At 43.9% G+C, this 14479-nt stretch overlaps 1 protein-coding gene across 6 annotated transcripts in view; it reads left to right on the top strand.

Annotated features, from left to right (window-relative positions):
- Sobp (Sine oculis-binding protein) overlaps positions 1-14479 on the top strand; it is a 91947-nt gene that overhangs the window by 38906 nt on the left and 38562 nt on the right. Inside the window, exon 1 of one of the 6 annotated variants that reach the window (XM_080280231.1) lies at positions 1795-1905. The exons of the other annotated variants lie outside the window; for them this stretch is intronic. Within the exon in view, the coding sequence (XP_080136357.1) occupies positions 1888-1905 (18 nt within the window). The 5' untranslated portion in view covers positions 1795-1887. Of the gene's footprint in view, positions 1-1794; positions 1906-14479 lie in introns of those variants that run through there. 6 annotated transcript variants of the gene reach the window in all.

Below are 14479 nucleotides of genomic sequence, written 5' to 3'. Positions count from 1 at the left end.
TAACTGGGAGGCGATAAGATCCGACAGGCACGGACGGTTGGCTGGAGGGGTCAGTTCGCAGAATAAATCGCCTGGGAAGAGGTGTTACGGAATCTGCACAGCTACTTAAATTACGACCAGTCTTGGATGGTTGCTTGGAGGGTCATTTCGTAGCAAGCTTTCGTATCCTCTGAGAATTCGTGATTTTGGATTAAGGCCCCTTCTGAATGATATATAAGGCTTCGTGACACTCTTTCCTTAGCGATTGAATTTGTATATGACACTTTAACAAGGGTACACTGATGCAATATGAGGAATAAATCACAAAGGTAGAGGTGTTACGGCATCTCAAAGCCACTTAGAGAACGACCCTGATGCGGACGGTTGGATCCACGGTCAGTTCACTTAAGTATTATTCAAGTTATTCAAGTTTCCCCCCAAATACGATCCGGGGTGGTCTGTTTACATTCAGGTCCTCGTTGGTATCGCTGGGTGAACAGGACGGAACAAATTTTATCCAGGAGTCTGACCGGTCCGCGAATCGAACTCGGGTTTGATCAATCCTGTGCTGGATGTGCCAACCAATGAACTAACTTGAAGAGAATGGGTTAGATTTATGCCTATCAACTGCACGAGATTCATTAACAAGGACATTCAATCCTACCCATGAACACCACCCGTCAGTCTCACATTTCGTCTCTCCCTCCCTCCCTCCCCCTCCCCTATCTCCTCTTCCTCCTTCCCTCCCTCCATCATCCCTCATCTCATTTCTATCTCCCTCTCTCCCTCTTCTCTCTCTCTCCATTCCTCCCCCTCTCCCTTGTCCTCCATCTCCAATCTTCCCCCTTTCTTCCCTCCCTTACTCCCTCATTCCCATCTTCTCTCTCCCTCCTCCTGTCTCCTTCTCTCCGTTCCTTCCTGTCCTTCCCTCCCTCCTGCCGAGTAGTTGTGTAAGTTCGTAAGTTTGTGAGCGGGAGGAGGAGGAGGAGTGAGAGAGGGAGCGAGACGGGAGGGAGGAGGGAGGGAAGGAGGTAGAGAAGATCAGTTTCCCTTCAGCCACGAGAGGAGGGAGAGCTAGGTCCCTCCACTCTCCTCTCCCTCCCTCCCTTGCCTCACGTTGGAGAGCGACTGAGAGAGAGAGAGAGAGAGCGAGAAAGCAAAACGAGGAATTCTATTTTGTGAGCGAGTTATTATTTCCACCCAGACGCCCAGCTGGGATTATCAAAGCTTAAACACATTTCTTTCTTGATATCGCGTGTTCGGTTTATTGAAGGAAGCAGTTGTATACATGTGTGTGGAACTGGAGTGCCGCATTTCTCACATTGCTAGGGTGAGTATGAAATGGCAGGACAGTGAAACAGACACAGGTACAAGGTCGAAAAAGTGCACCATGCTCTAACCAGAAGTGTAGACAATTACTTAATAAAACGAAGCACAGGTTACACACTTTAAGAAAAACTAAAGGCAACTTGTGTAAGACAGTGATTTGATGACAGAAAGCGGAAATGGCAGTACCCTAACGCTATCAGAGAGGTCCAAATGTAAAAAAAAACTAGTACATACAGTGCTATAGTAGAGACATGAAAGAGTAGCAGAGACGGTGACAAGATCCTGAAAAGAGTGACAAAACTGTTTAACAATAGTACAGAGAATCAAAACCCATTTCGAAAGTGATACATATGATAAACAGTGAAGTGTAGAGGTTCAGAAGTACTACATTAAGTGACGTAACGCTAAAAGGAGTACACAGACGCCTCAAAAGTACTACTGATAGCAATGTAACTTCCCTTAATCGTGGAAGGCTAAAGAGGATACAAACTAAATCGCAAAAGTGAAGCAGTAACGAAGCATTGAAGTTCGTGCAGCAGCGACAGGACTGACTGACTCTACTGTTCGTTTCTTACCTACATGTCAAAGGTCCCCAAGGTAACATTATTATTATTATTATTATTATTATTATCATCATTATTATTGTTGTTGTTATTATTATTGTGGTTATCATTAGTTTTATTTATTTTTCGCTATGGAACAGATAATTTGATAGTTTTGTAGGAAGGATGACTCAGTATAGTTGCAGTTAGATAAAGTTTGCTAGGCTAGATCAATCAGGTTAGTTTAGCCAGCTGCTTAGATTAGGCTATTTAGATTGTTAGTTGGGTTAGATTTGTTTAAGTTAGAGGAAATTAGAACTATCCGACAGTGCAAATTCACCTCACTTAGAAAAGGGGTTATTGAGGTCTTCATCTAACTATCTAACCACTACAGTTAGATGAGTCTCCCCTTAGACGAAAAAGAATGTGTTTATTGCGAAAAAAAACAAACAGAAAAGGCGCCATCGGTCTGAAAGGGTCATAGAAATTCTGCAGGGGATTCGTGGACCCAGTTTGTCTTCTTCCTTTGCCCCTGTCCACCCACCCTTAAAATTAGGGACCTGGGTGTAAACTGCGACGGTTGGTTGTGTTCTAGGGGAAGAATTTGACTCAGAAAAAAAAGAGATGTGTGCCTCGTGTGGTTGATATACAGTAACCTACAATTAATTTTTACTTTTATTAGAGAGAGAGAGAGAGAGAGAGAGAGAGAGAGAGAGAGAGAGACTGAAGGGGGTTAGACGTTAAAATATAGCTTCTCTTGTGGGTCCGTCTTTCGTCGGTCAAGGAAGCTCCCTAACACCTCTTCCTTAGCGATTTATTTCAGCTTATAGCATAACCCCATCTTCGTTGGTTATGCAATCACGGAAGTAAAAAGGCATAAGCAGAACACAAGGAAGTAGGAAGGTATGGTAGGTAAAATAAATCGCCAAGGAAAAAGTGCTTGGGAACCTCCTTCACCGGCGAGAATAAGGTATCATTTTGTGTGTGTGTGTGTGTGTGTGTGTGTGTGTGTGTGCATGCTAGTGTATATATGACTGTGTGTGGGAGGGTATGTATGACCATATGTGTGTGTGTGTGTGTGTGTGTGTGCATGCTGGTGTATATATGGCTATGTGTGTGGGAGGGTATGTATGACCGTGTGTGTGTGTGTGTGTGTGTGTGAGTGTGTGTGTGTGTGTGTACGTGAACAAGACACTGTAGGCGCCACCCGAGGCTGCAGTGAAAATATCGGGTGTCACCCTTACTGTGTCGCTCTTTGTGAGGCAGGCAGGCAGGCAGCAGGCAGGCAGGCAAGAAGGCAGGGGAGGCAGGCAGGCAGGCAGGAGGGTAGCAGGCAGGAAGGCAGGGTAAGGAGGCAGGCAGGCAGGCAGGTAGGGGAGGCGAGAAGGTAAATAAGAAAGGCAGGAAAGTAAACAGGGGAGGAATGGGAAGGGAGGTAGGCAGAGAGAAAGAGTGAGAGAGAGAGAGAGAGAGAGAGAGAGAGAGAGAGAGAGAGAGAGAGAGAGAGAGAGAGAGAGAGAGAGAAATTCATAATAGCTTCCAAATAAAGGGAGACCAAATCGGGATGAGAGAAGGAGAAGAGATAAGAGCTGGGACGAGATAGCTTATGAGACAGGGCTGAGAAAGAGGGAAGTTCATTGAGGCAGTGACGAGACAGAAATGATAGACGAAAAAGAAAGTTGGAATGAGAAACAGATTTTATAAGCCAGATAAAAGGAAGGAGAGAGAGAGAGAGAGAGAGAGAGAGAGAGAGAGAGAGAGGGGGGGGGAGCCAGCATCTCAACAGCAATCCCTCTCTCTCTCTCTCCCTCCCTCCTTGCAGACTTGAAGAGAGTTGCAGAAGCACTAAGACGCTCTGCATAATACACCCTCCTCCGCTTCATGCCTGCTACCTACACAAGATTATACTGAACCTTCTCAATGGTCGGGACAACTCTTGGTGATCTATTCCACCTCTCTCACCGCCGCCGGAGGGTTAAATTATCACACGGAAAAAAAGAAAAGTAAAAAAAAAAGAATCGAAAAAATCCAAAAAGGGGGGGGGGACTTTTTAAAACATGATTCTAGCTCACTTCAGCCCCATTTTTTTTTTTAACCTTGAGAAACCCCTCCTTGTAAAAAAAAAAATTAATTAAGCTCTGTAAAAAAAAAATCCAGTGAGTTATACTTAATACTCCTAGACTGATAATTGTCTCCTAAATTAATCTTTTTTATATTTTTTACTCTCTCTCTCTCTCTCTCTCTCTCTCTCTCTCTCTCTCTCTCTCTCTCTCTCTCTCTCTCTCTCTCTCTCTCTCTCTCTCTCTCTCTCTCTCCTTCCCCTTTCAATTCTTCCCCCTTCCTGTGTCTTCAACTAGCTCCCTCTCCGTACATCACTGTCTCTCCTCTCTCACTTTCCATTTCCCCTCTCCCCCTCGCTCTCAGCTCTCCCCTACCCCTCTCCCCCTCCCCTACAACCCCTCTCCCCCTCTCTCCCACCCCTACAACCCCCCCTCCCCTCTCCTCCCCCTCCCTCTGACGTTACACAGCGGCCGTAACAGAACACCTTCGGGTAGAATGACGCAACCCAACCTCGACGTAACCAGAGCCCTTGGTTGGAGTCCCGAGAGCTGGAAACTACACTACCACCACCACACCACCACCACCACCACCACCACCACTATACTACCACCACTGTCACTACCCCCTCCACTACCACCACCACCACTACTATCACTACTACCACCATCATCACCAGTTCAGCCCTAGTCTACCCTAATCCTTTTCACCCCCAAATTCTCTCTCTCTCTCTCTCTCTCTCTCTCTCTTTCTCTCAAACAAAGCTGACATTCAGTAGATGCCATGATTTTTTTTTATTATTCACTTTTATTCTGATGACTTATAAGAGAGAGCTTTGTTACTTTGAAGAGAGAGAGAGAGAGAGCTTTGTTACTCTGAAGAGAGAGAGCCTTGTTACTTTGAAGAGAGAGAGCCTTGTTACTTTGAAGAGAGAGAGCTTTGTTACTTTGAAGAGAGAGAGAGAGAGCTTTGTTACTTTGAAGAGAGAGAGAGAGCTTTGTTACTTTGAAGAGAGAGAGAGAGAGAGAGTTTTGTTACTTTGAAGAGAGAGCTTTGTTAATTTGCTGTAGTTGATCAGCCTTAACCTAGCTGAGTCTCGTTTTTTTCAGCCTATTCAATTAGCCTATTTACTTAACCTATTTATTTAGCCTATTTATTTAGTCTATTTATTTAGCCTATATATTTAGCCTGTTTATTTAACCTATTTATTCAACCTATTTATTCAGCCTATTTATTCAGCCTATTTATTCAGCCTATTTATTTAGCCTATTTCTTTAGTCTTTTTATTTAGCCTATTTATTCAGCCTATTTATTTAGCCTATTTATTCAGCCTATTTATTTAGCCTATTTATTCCTATTAATTTAGCCTATTTATTCAGCCTATTAATTTAGCCTATTTATTCCTATTTATTTATCCTATTTATTTACTCTAACTTGGCCCAGATTTTCGTCCTTTTGTAACTTATTTTACATAGCTCATTGGCAGAGAAAGACAATGCTCTGGCTCTACATTCTTTCCATAACACTTCTTCGTGACTAGCATCACATTCTAGTGCTAATCGCTTGTTACAGCTTAGAATTCAAGAGGGAGAGACGGCAGTGTTAGGCCAAGTTAGAGTAAAAGGAGTATAGCATCCCAATCTAGTGTTGAGCCTCTAGCATCGTCTCCTAGTGTTAATATCCTCAACTCCGTGACAGGGTGTATATAATTTCCATAGCACTTCTTCGTGACTAGCATCATATTCTAGTGTTATTCTCCACACCTCAATGGCAGAATAAGATAATACTGCGGGTGTATATCATTTCCATAGCACTTCTTCGTGACTAGCACCATATTCTAGTGTTAGGTTCGATTTTATTCAGCTGGTAGTGAACATATCAGGTAACGTGAAAGCGTGATAGGTATGGAAAATAAATCGCTAAGGGAGAGGTGTTAAGAAGGCTCTTAACCCCACCGGAACACGACTCTCTGTATCCTGACTGAGGCGCAGAGTGAGTCAGAGGAAAAGAAGTGTTAGGTTTTCTTTCTGCCTAATTCGCCAAGGTCGTTAACCCTCTCACGCTCGGAACAACTCTAGTCTTCCAGCTTGCACCAGACGATTTTATTCAACTGGGAGTGAATCATAGGAGCCTGAGAGTGTTAATACTGTCACCATTAAGGAAGTGATATTTTTCCAAGTCGAAATCTTCCCCCTTGAACACAAGTAATGGTTTGCGTCAAGATCCATAATTGTACTGATCGCCAAAGAGACAATTCGAAAACATATTGTGTCCACCAGTCTGACCGGCTCGGGAATCCTGTCACCGGAACGTAGTCATGCGGTATCGGTATATTATTCAATCCCCTGTACTGCACCGGGACGTGATTGTCATTTGATAGCGTATTGTTGGCCGTGGCACATGCGTAATAAGGAACAGCAATCCGACGAAATACGGAAGACTGCAAGATAGTGGTACATGGAGAGAGTCACGTATCTGTTATGCTGTGCGGAATAACACTCGTTTTTTTTGTGAAACAGTGTGATTCTTGTGTCCATGGCCGAAATGATGGTTGGTATGTGTAGGTGTTAAGTTATAAATTGATCTCCATATATCTTTAATCTTTCTAAAGTACTTTGCTCAGAATAACTTGACCCTCCCTCCCTCAAGTGTCCAGTTTTCTTGCAAGCAGTCAGTGTGTCTGGAGAACTAGTATGTAACCATTTTTAATTTGTTTATTTATTTATTATGTGTCTTGGGAGTTTGATCGTAAACCATCTTAGAATTCTACCAGACCCTCCGCTGCTCAAAGACAACGGTACCGGTGACGTAAACAGACGGGCACTCAGCTTACGGTAGGCAGTGTCACCGTGAAGATATGTCTGCGGTAACCTGCCCTACGATGCTTTGAACGCGTCGCACCAGCCAGCCCTAGACAGCAGCGAGGGGCCTTACATAAGCTAACCTGATATTTCTCAGTTACCACCACCACCACCACCACACCTGGCAACCCGTCCTTACCCTCACCTCTCCGTTCCTTTATTTGTCTCATCCGGCGCTGCTGCTCTACCACGAAAGATTTCAACCCCTTAAACCTCGGGAGTTAGTTTTATTATCTTATTCCTTCTACCTCCAGACGGTTTTATTCAGCAAATCGTCCCTACCTTCCCTCTCTGCTCCTTTATTTTTCTATACTCCTCTGGCGCTGAAATTTCAGATAACTTTATTGCTAGAACGTACTTTTTACCTTATTCTGGCTACCTCCAGACGATTAGGTGCTAAAATTTAACCCTTACTTAACAATGATGTACCGGTTAGTAATTATTTTTAGATACTGGGGGCATCTTCGGGAGTACCTCAGTCAGTCACGCCTAAGAATTTATACACGCATCTTCAGTTCGGCTCCTTCGAGATTTTCACACTCAGGTCTCTCACTCTAGCTAGGCCCCAAATGGTCCCGCATCCCTACAAAACTTGTGTACTTGTTCCCTCACGTCAGCGCTGCCAGGGACGCAAGATGGTCTCTGGGCGTAAGATGGTCTCGGGACATAAGATGGTTTAAGGACGTAAGATGGTCTCTTGAGGCTTCTGAATTACGGTGGCTTAACTCGGGGTTCTTCTACACCCTGATGAGGCTGATAAGGATTGGTTGTTATCGTTTTTTGGTCTTGCTCCCACCAGACGATTTTATTCAGTTTTGGTGAAGCCACTGGTGCCGAAGGGGTGACATAATCTGTATTCCACTTATATCAGTCCACCACTTCGTTCATGTGATTTGCCTCCCTGATTCCCTTTTCCGTTGCGGCAGACGCGTAGCACCCCACTGGCAAAGCAATCTCACTCCTTTCTGTCCAGCTCTCCAGTGCAATTTCTCAGTCCTTTGAGCATGCAAAAGGTGTAAATTTCTTCCTCAGTCTGTATTTCCCTCTACCTATGACCTCAAGTCTTGTAAATGGAATGTGTCTAGGCATCTCGAAATGAACGGGTCTTGAAATTGGCCCCATTTTGCACAGTTTTTCTTGGATAACATTTTTGTAGGCTTCCAGGTTTATGTTCTTTCAAAATCTTTATTAACACCAACAAGAACAACAACAATAATAACAACAACAACGACGACGACGACTACTACTGCTACTACTACTACTACTACTACTGCTACAACTACTACCACCCTTTCAGAACATCATCTTACTGATCCTACCACTTTAATCCTGCTTTGGGTATAGTGACGAAGGAGGAACTTGGGTGACTCTGAACGGACTTGCCTGGCACTAAACAACTCAAGCCTGACACTGCTGGTAGAAGCCAAACAACACTATATTTTACCCCGCAAAGACGGGGCTCAGGGGAATCTCTCTTGTACCTTACCTGACTGTGGCACCTTTTTTCTCACCTGTCCAAAATCCCTAACCCATTTTCAGCTCTATTGATAGCCATGTGTATTTAGGGTTGAGGGTTGATTTTGACTAGTAACCAAGGAGAGTCCTGCCTCATATTTAAGGCTCGTGATATTTCATGGAACCAAGATTTAGTGTTCAAGTTCTGACCAAGCTTTATCAAATGGAAACAAGCTTACTATAGCATTAATTTTACCTCTTTCAGCTCTACATAACTTTACCTCTCTCGCTGCGGTTGATGCACTCGGGGTTTTCGTTCGTACTAAAAGCAGACGATTTTATTCAGCTGAGTTAAATATCGTCAAAAGCTTCAGAGTTTCTAGTACCCCTTCGTCTGCCACTATACTTATTTCACTTTAACATGGCCCAGATTTTCGTCCTTTTGCAGCCTGTGCCACGTAGCTCAGGGACAGAAAAATACAAAATTAGAGCTGGACATCCTTTCCATAGCACTTCTTCGTGACTGGCATCATATTCTACTTCTAATCTGTCGTTACAACTCAGCATTCGAGATGGAGAGAGGATAATTTTAGAACAAGTTAGATAAAAAAAGATACAGTACATCTAGGAATGTTATTGAAACTGACACCAAACGATCTTGTTCAGAAGAGAAAAATCACATCAGACAGAGGGCTTAGCTAAATATGTTGGGTACGTGACTTCGAAGATTTCTCAACGCCTCTTTCTTAGCGATGAAATCTGGGCATTGCACCACAGTTTCCTCTTGTGTGGTGGTGATGCAAGCTATGACGATTTAAAGCTATCTAGGCTAAATACCATACCAGAGAATGTCAGGTGTAATATGCAATATAAATCGCAGAGGAAGAGGTGTTACGGAGCCTCTGATGCCACCTAGAATGCGGCTTATAAGGCTGATAGTCTCAAGACGTAACTGCATAACTGACTACGGAAACACTAAGACGTTCTCCCAAAGTGAAGGCAGCCGACCACTGTACTACTCCTCTTTGCTCCTGCTTTGGTTTATCGCTACCTGTGTAAACCTTTAGATACTGCTGGGTTAAGTCAGACACTGAAAGCAGGCTGCAGAAAATTATGTACCCGTTTATATTGTCAAGCCCTCTGAATTTTACTTCCCTCACATTTTCCCTCTGTACCCATCCTTCCTTCCGACTTGGCGACAGGCCCCCCTTTATATATATATATATATATATATATATATAAAATGCAAAGTACCAGAATGGGTCTGGATTTAGTCAAGCAAAATCTGAGGACTTCTATTATATTGGTGTAAGTAATTTATAGCACAGATTTACTCAGCAAAGAAGAGCCTGAATGAGTCTGCAATGTCTTAGCTAACACTAAATAAGTTAAGGTCGACATCCCTGGCTACCGCAAGAGAAAGGCATATATTTCGCCCACCAAAGACGAGCCAGGGTAAATATGCCATTAATTAGACGCCCCGCCGTACTCACCTGCTCCACCCTGGCAGGCGCTGGGCTACACAGGGACGCCCGTACCCTTACATGTATCACCTCGGCCGCCGCAGTCTGTCCTGGCTCCCGTCTCCATATTGTACCGTCAAAGAATTCAGCTGGGTTTTGTTGTGAGGAAATTCAGTCACACGGAGCCAATAAAGACTGAGAGACTGACTAAAGGAATGCACGACACTGGATGTCTTAAAGATTGACTCTACACGCATTTTCAAAAGCATACATCCAAGCCCTTCATTTTCTTTCCACATCCTTTGTGTCTTATTTCTTCGTTATCTCCTTGGAAGATCATTAAACGACTCAGTATAAAGCACCTTCGCAGGGGTTAGGTGTGCTGGAGAGAGAGAGAGAGAGAGAGAGAGAGAGAGAGAGAGAGAGGGGGAGGGGGAGGTCGATGCGGGGGTGGGTGGGGGGTGGTTGCGTGGCGGGGTGGGGTGGTATTTTGGGAAGTACGATCTAGGGTGGGGCCGGGTGGGATCACGTTACACCGGAGTCTGTCATACCACTCACACCAGCTCGTCATTCCACCCACACCAGCTCGTCATACCACCCACATCAGCTCGTCATACCACCCACACCAGCTCGTCATTCCACCCACACCAGCTCATCATTCCACCCACACCAGCTCGTCATACCACCCACACCAGCTCTTCATTCCACCCACACCAAGTAATGTTAGTGCGAAATATTGGGAGCCTGGTGGTGTAGTGGGTTTAGGTGCCTCAATCAGATGGGGTAGGAGTTTCCGTCTAAGGGAAGCTTGCGGTTTATTGCTCATATAATGCAGCTCAGGGGCGTGCGAGGCTGGTCACCTTTGCCTTAAGTGTCGGGATTGAACAGACTTGCCCCAGGTTCCTATGCTCCAGAGAGAGAGAGAGAGAGAGAGAGAGAGAGAGAGAGAGAGAGAGAGAGAGAGAGAGAGAGAGAGAGAGAGAGAGAGAGAGAGAAAGTTTGAATTTTTGAGCGACATTTACGTAAACCCATTTAGAGAGTCTGCTATGACTGACCCTGATTCATAAAGTTCTGAAAAAAGCTAATGACAGAATATCGACAACCATAACAAATGAGAGTGTGAGCTGTATGGAGACTTCGATCCTACTACCAGTGTGCTTGAATTACCTATGGCATCTATAATCGCGCTCTGGATTCAACATGAGGTCCTAGTTATATGCTCTATTCCTAATGCAGTCAGGTTTATATCCATTTTTGCAGTAAAGTCGATACTAAAATACAAAATTACTATTACTACTCACGAAGTTGATTTACCAATTTGCTCAAGTTTGCGGTACCGATTGTGTGAAATTACTTGTGAGAACCACGTAACTTGTACTGTGAGAGACTTTTTAGCAGATCTGGTCTAGAATGAAAAGTATTGTTGACTTAAATGAAGGAATTAGGGGGCCAACAGATCCTTAGATAAACTAATGATGTTGTTGCAGAGAGGAAATGCTGAGGTGGATGCTGAGGTGGACTCATATTGATATATTTATACTTCCGCTGCATATGGAAAAAAATTAGAAGGATCGCTGATATCAAGAATTATAACTGCCCATCACTGGTAAAATAAATAAATAAACAAATAAAGAGATAGATAGATAGATAGATAGATAAAAAGATGCACGTAATAGATAAACACCAATGAGAGCAGAAAAAAAAAGGGAATTGTTACCAGAGAAAGATATGACTCCAACGCCATCCCTCCTTCCCAAAAAAGAAAGATTATGTAAGATTATGTAACTTCTAATAATGTAAGTTATACGAGGCCTCTTTCAAGTTTTACAGTACTACATATTACTTAAGGAATTTTTAAAGATAAGGTAGGCAGGATAGTGTGCCCTTTAAGTATTCAGAGTTATTTAAGGATGATTATGATAAACGTATTCTGTAGTTACTTGGTGTGGTGTTCAAATGTTCGACTTTAGTTCACCCTGCAAAAAGAAAATGGTAGTTAATGAGAGAGAGAGAGAGAGAGAGAGAGAGAGAGAGAGAGAGAGAGAGAGAGAGGGAGGAGAGAGGGTAGAAAGAAAACGTGTGAGGGAGGAAGAAGAAAAAGCAGGAGAGTGAGAGAGGGTGGGGGAGAAATGGAGGGAGGGGATGGGGGAGGGGGAGAGTGCCAGGTGATGGTATGTCAAGTTAATGGTTAGGGTTGAAAAGAGAGAGAAAGGGGAGGGGGAAGAGGAGGGGGAGGGGGGATCGGGGAGAGTGAGAGGATGAGAGCTAGAAGGGAGATGGGGAGATGAGAGGTGATATGAATGAAAGAAGGGAAGGGGGAGATGCAGGAAAGGGAGATGAAGAAATGGGGAGAGGAGGGGAAAGGGGGAGAAGAGGAGAGGGGAGGGGGGAGAAGAGGGGAGGGGAGGGGGAGGAGGAAGGTAGGAAACATGCAGAAAAAGAGGGATGAAAGGAAATGAGAGGTGGGGAGGGGAGTGAGGGAGGGTGAGATAAGAGCAAGATGGGAGGGAAGAGTAGATGGGTGATAGGGAGGAAGGGGAGGGAGGGAGGAGAGGAAGGGGAGGAAAAAGTAGGAAGGGATGATAAGAGAGGAAGAAAAAAGTTGGAAGGGAGAGGGGAGGGAGGAGTGAGGGAGGAGAGGGAGAGAGAGAATATGCGATGAGGAGGGAAGAGGTGGGGTGGGAGGGTGATGGGATGGGGTGAATATGGGAGGGGAGAAGAGAGAAAAAGGAAGAAGCATAATGTATGGGAGAAAATAATGGTGACAAGAAACGGAAGGAAGGAAGGAAGGAAGTAAAAGAAAAAAAGAATGGAAGGAAGGAATGAAGAAAGAAAGGAGGGAAGGAAGGAAGGATGGACAGAAAGAAGGAAGGAAAGAAGTAAAAGAAAGAAAAGAAGGAAGGAAGAAAGGAAGGAAAGAAGAAAAAGAAAGAAAAAAAGGAAGGAAGGAAGGAAGGAAGGAAGGAAGACAGTACATAAAGGAAACATGAAGGAAAGCGAGATGAATTATACAAGAAAAAACATTGAAGGAAAGTGTAATAGGGAAGGAAGTCGGAAGAGAAGTAAGGGAGGAAAGGGAAGGAAATAGGGAAGGGGAAGAGAGAAGGAGAGGAGGAAGGGAGGCAAGGGAGAAAAGCTGTGAAGAAATTAAGGGGAAGAAGGGAAGTGGTGGAAGAAAGGAGGAAACGTGAGAGAAGATGAGAGATACGCAGGGAGAGAGGGGAGGGAGGAAAGCAGGGAGGGGGGGAGGGATGTGAGGAGGGAGGGGACGAAGGGAGAGGAAATAAGTAAGGAGGTAGCTTTTCTAAGGTAAGGAGGGGGTATGGACGTGGGGGAGGGGTAAGGGAGAGGGGTGGGAGGGGAAATGTAGGAGAAGAAAGAGGGAGGGGATAGGGTAGAGGGGTGGGGAGGAGGAGAAAGGTGGGAGGGGAAAGGTAGGGGGTGGGGGAGAGGGAGAAGTGACAGGGTACGATAGTGGGTGTTGGGGTGGGGGTGGGGGAGGGGAAGGGCATAAGAAGCAAGTTAAATACAACATCCAGGTATTCAATAAAGTTCTTAACCTTAACATTTTATCACACTAATTATCCATTATAATTTACGTTTATAATAATGCCATCCTAAATTAAGCATCGCCTCAAATACTCCTCAATTTTTTTTTTTTTTTTTTTTTTGTAATTTTTAATATTAACCCTTTCACCACGTCGATGTTTTATTTTTAGTCATGATAGTTCCACACGATTATATTAAACTTTTTTTTTTAATGTGGAGCAGACAATCAAAAACTTCAAAAACCCATTTAGTACAAGAGGCCGTTCCTATATTAAAAAAAATAAATAAATAAATAAATAACATGTCCTTCAGAAAAAAGAAGACGAAGACAGAATGAAAAACTGAAAGAAAGGAGAGTCAGAAAGAGAGAGAAAGAAAGACAAGAAAGCAAGAAGGAATAGAAAGAAGAAAGAATAAATGCAATGGCAGACGGTTGCTTCCTGTCTGCCACAAGGATCACACATGCAGATGGCCAATTAGGGCGAGAGATTCTGCGATTTTCCTTTAATTTTTGGGGAGTCGAACCCGGGACCCACAAGTAGGCTGTCAGAGTCGCTACCAATTCATGATAACCACGATGAATGATTGGTTACCGTGGAAAATATGGTTCATTGATTGGATTTTATTGGAGGTCAGGTATTTACGTCAGGTTCTTCGGTCTCTGTTTGTCTTTATTTTTCAGGGGAACGGTCTTGCTGGTTCCTGGCCTTGGGTTCCTTCTTCCTTGCATTAAAAAAACAAACAAAACATCTTAAGGCTTCCTGTGACTCGCTCTCAGCTGAATAAAATCGTCTGGCGTCAGCTGGGGTAAAATGTGAGAAAAGAGAGAATTCTGAGTCAATCTTTGCCCCACGAAACACACTTCACTCCTGCCCAGGCCACAGCATCCAATTCTTACATAGATTTTTTCAGACCCACGTATACTCTTCACGAATCCACTTCAGCGATTTATGCAACCCAAACAACGATGGCTACAAGGGGAAGGTGATCTTAGGGTTCTCTTTCAAACGTCTCCTTTTATCCTTAGGCTGATAATCATTCGTCTTTATCTCAAAATATTTCTAAGATGAACTTCTTACGTGTAGCAGGTGGCGTTAATTGGTTTGTGTGGTTTTATTTCGCTCTTAACTGTTATTTTCATTGAACTTGTGAGCTTTATTCTCTCTCTCTCTCTCTCTCTCTCTCTCTCTCTCTCTCTCTCTGGTCTATTCCGGGAGACTAAATTAAGCTTAACACCTGGTCT

This window comes from Coenobita brevimanus, chromosome 84 (assembly GCF_032717465.1).
Source record: "Coenobita brevimanus isolate Jiangsu-jjx chromosome 84, ASM3271746v2, whole genome shotgun sequence".
Lineage (NCBI taxonomy): Eukaryota > Metazoa > Arthropoda > Malacostraca > Decapoda > Coenobitidae > Coenobita > Coenobita brevimanus.
Note: the sequence above shows the minus strand (reverse complement) of the source record. Positions and strands in the feature narration are given on the sequence as shown.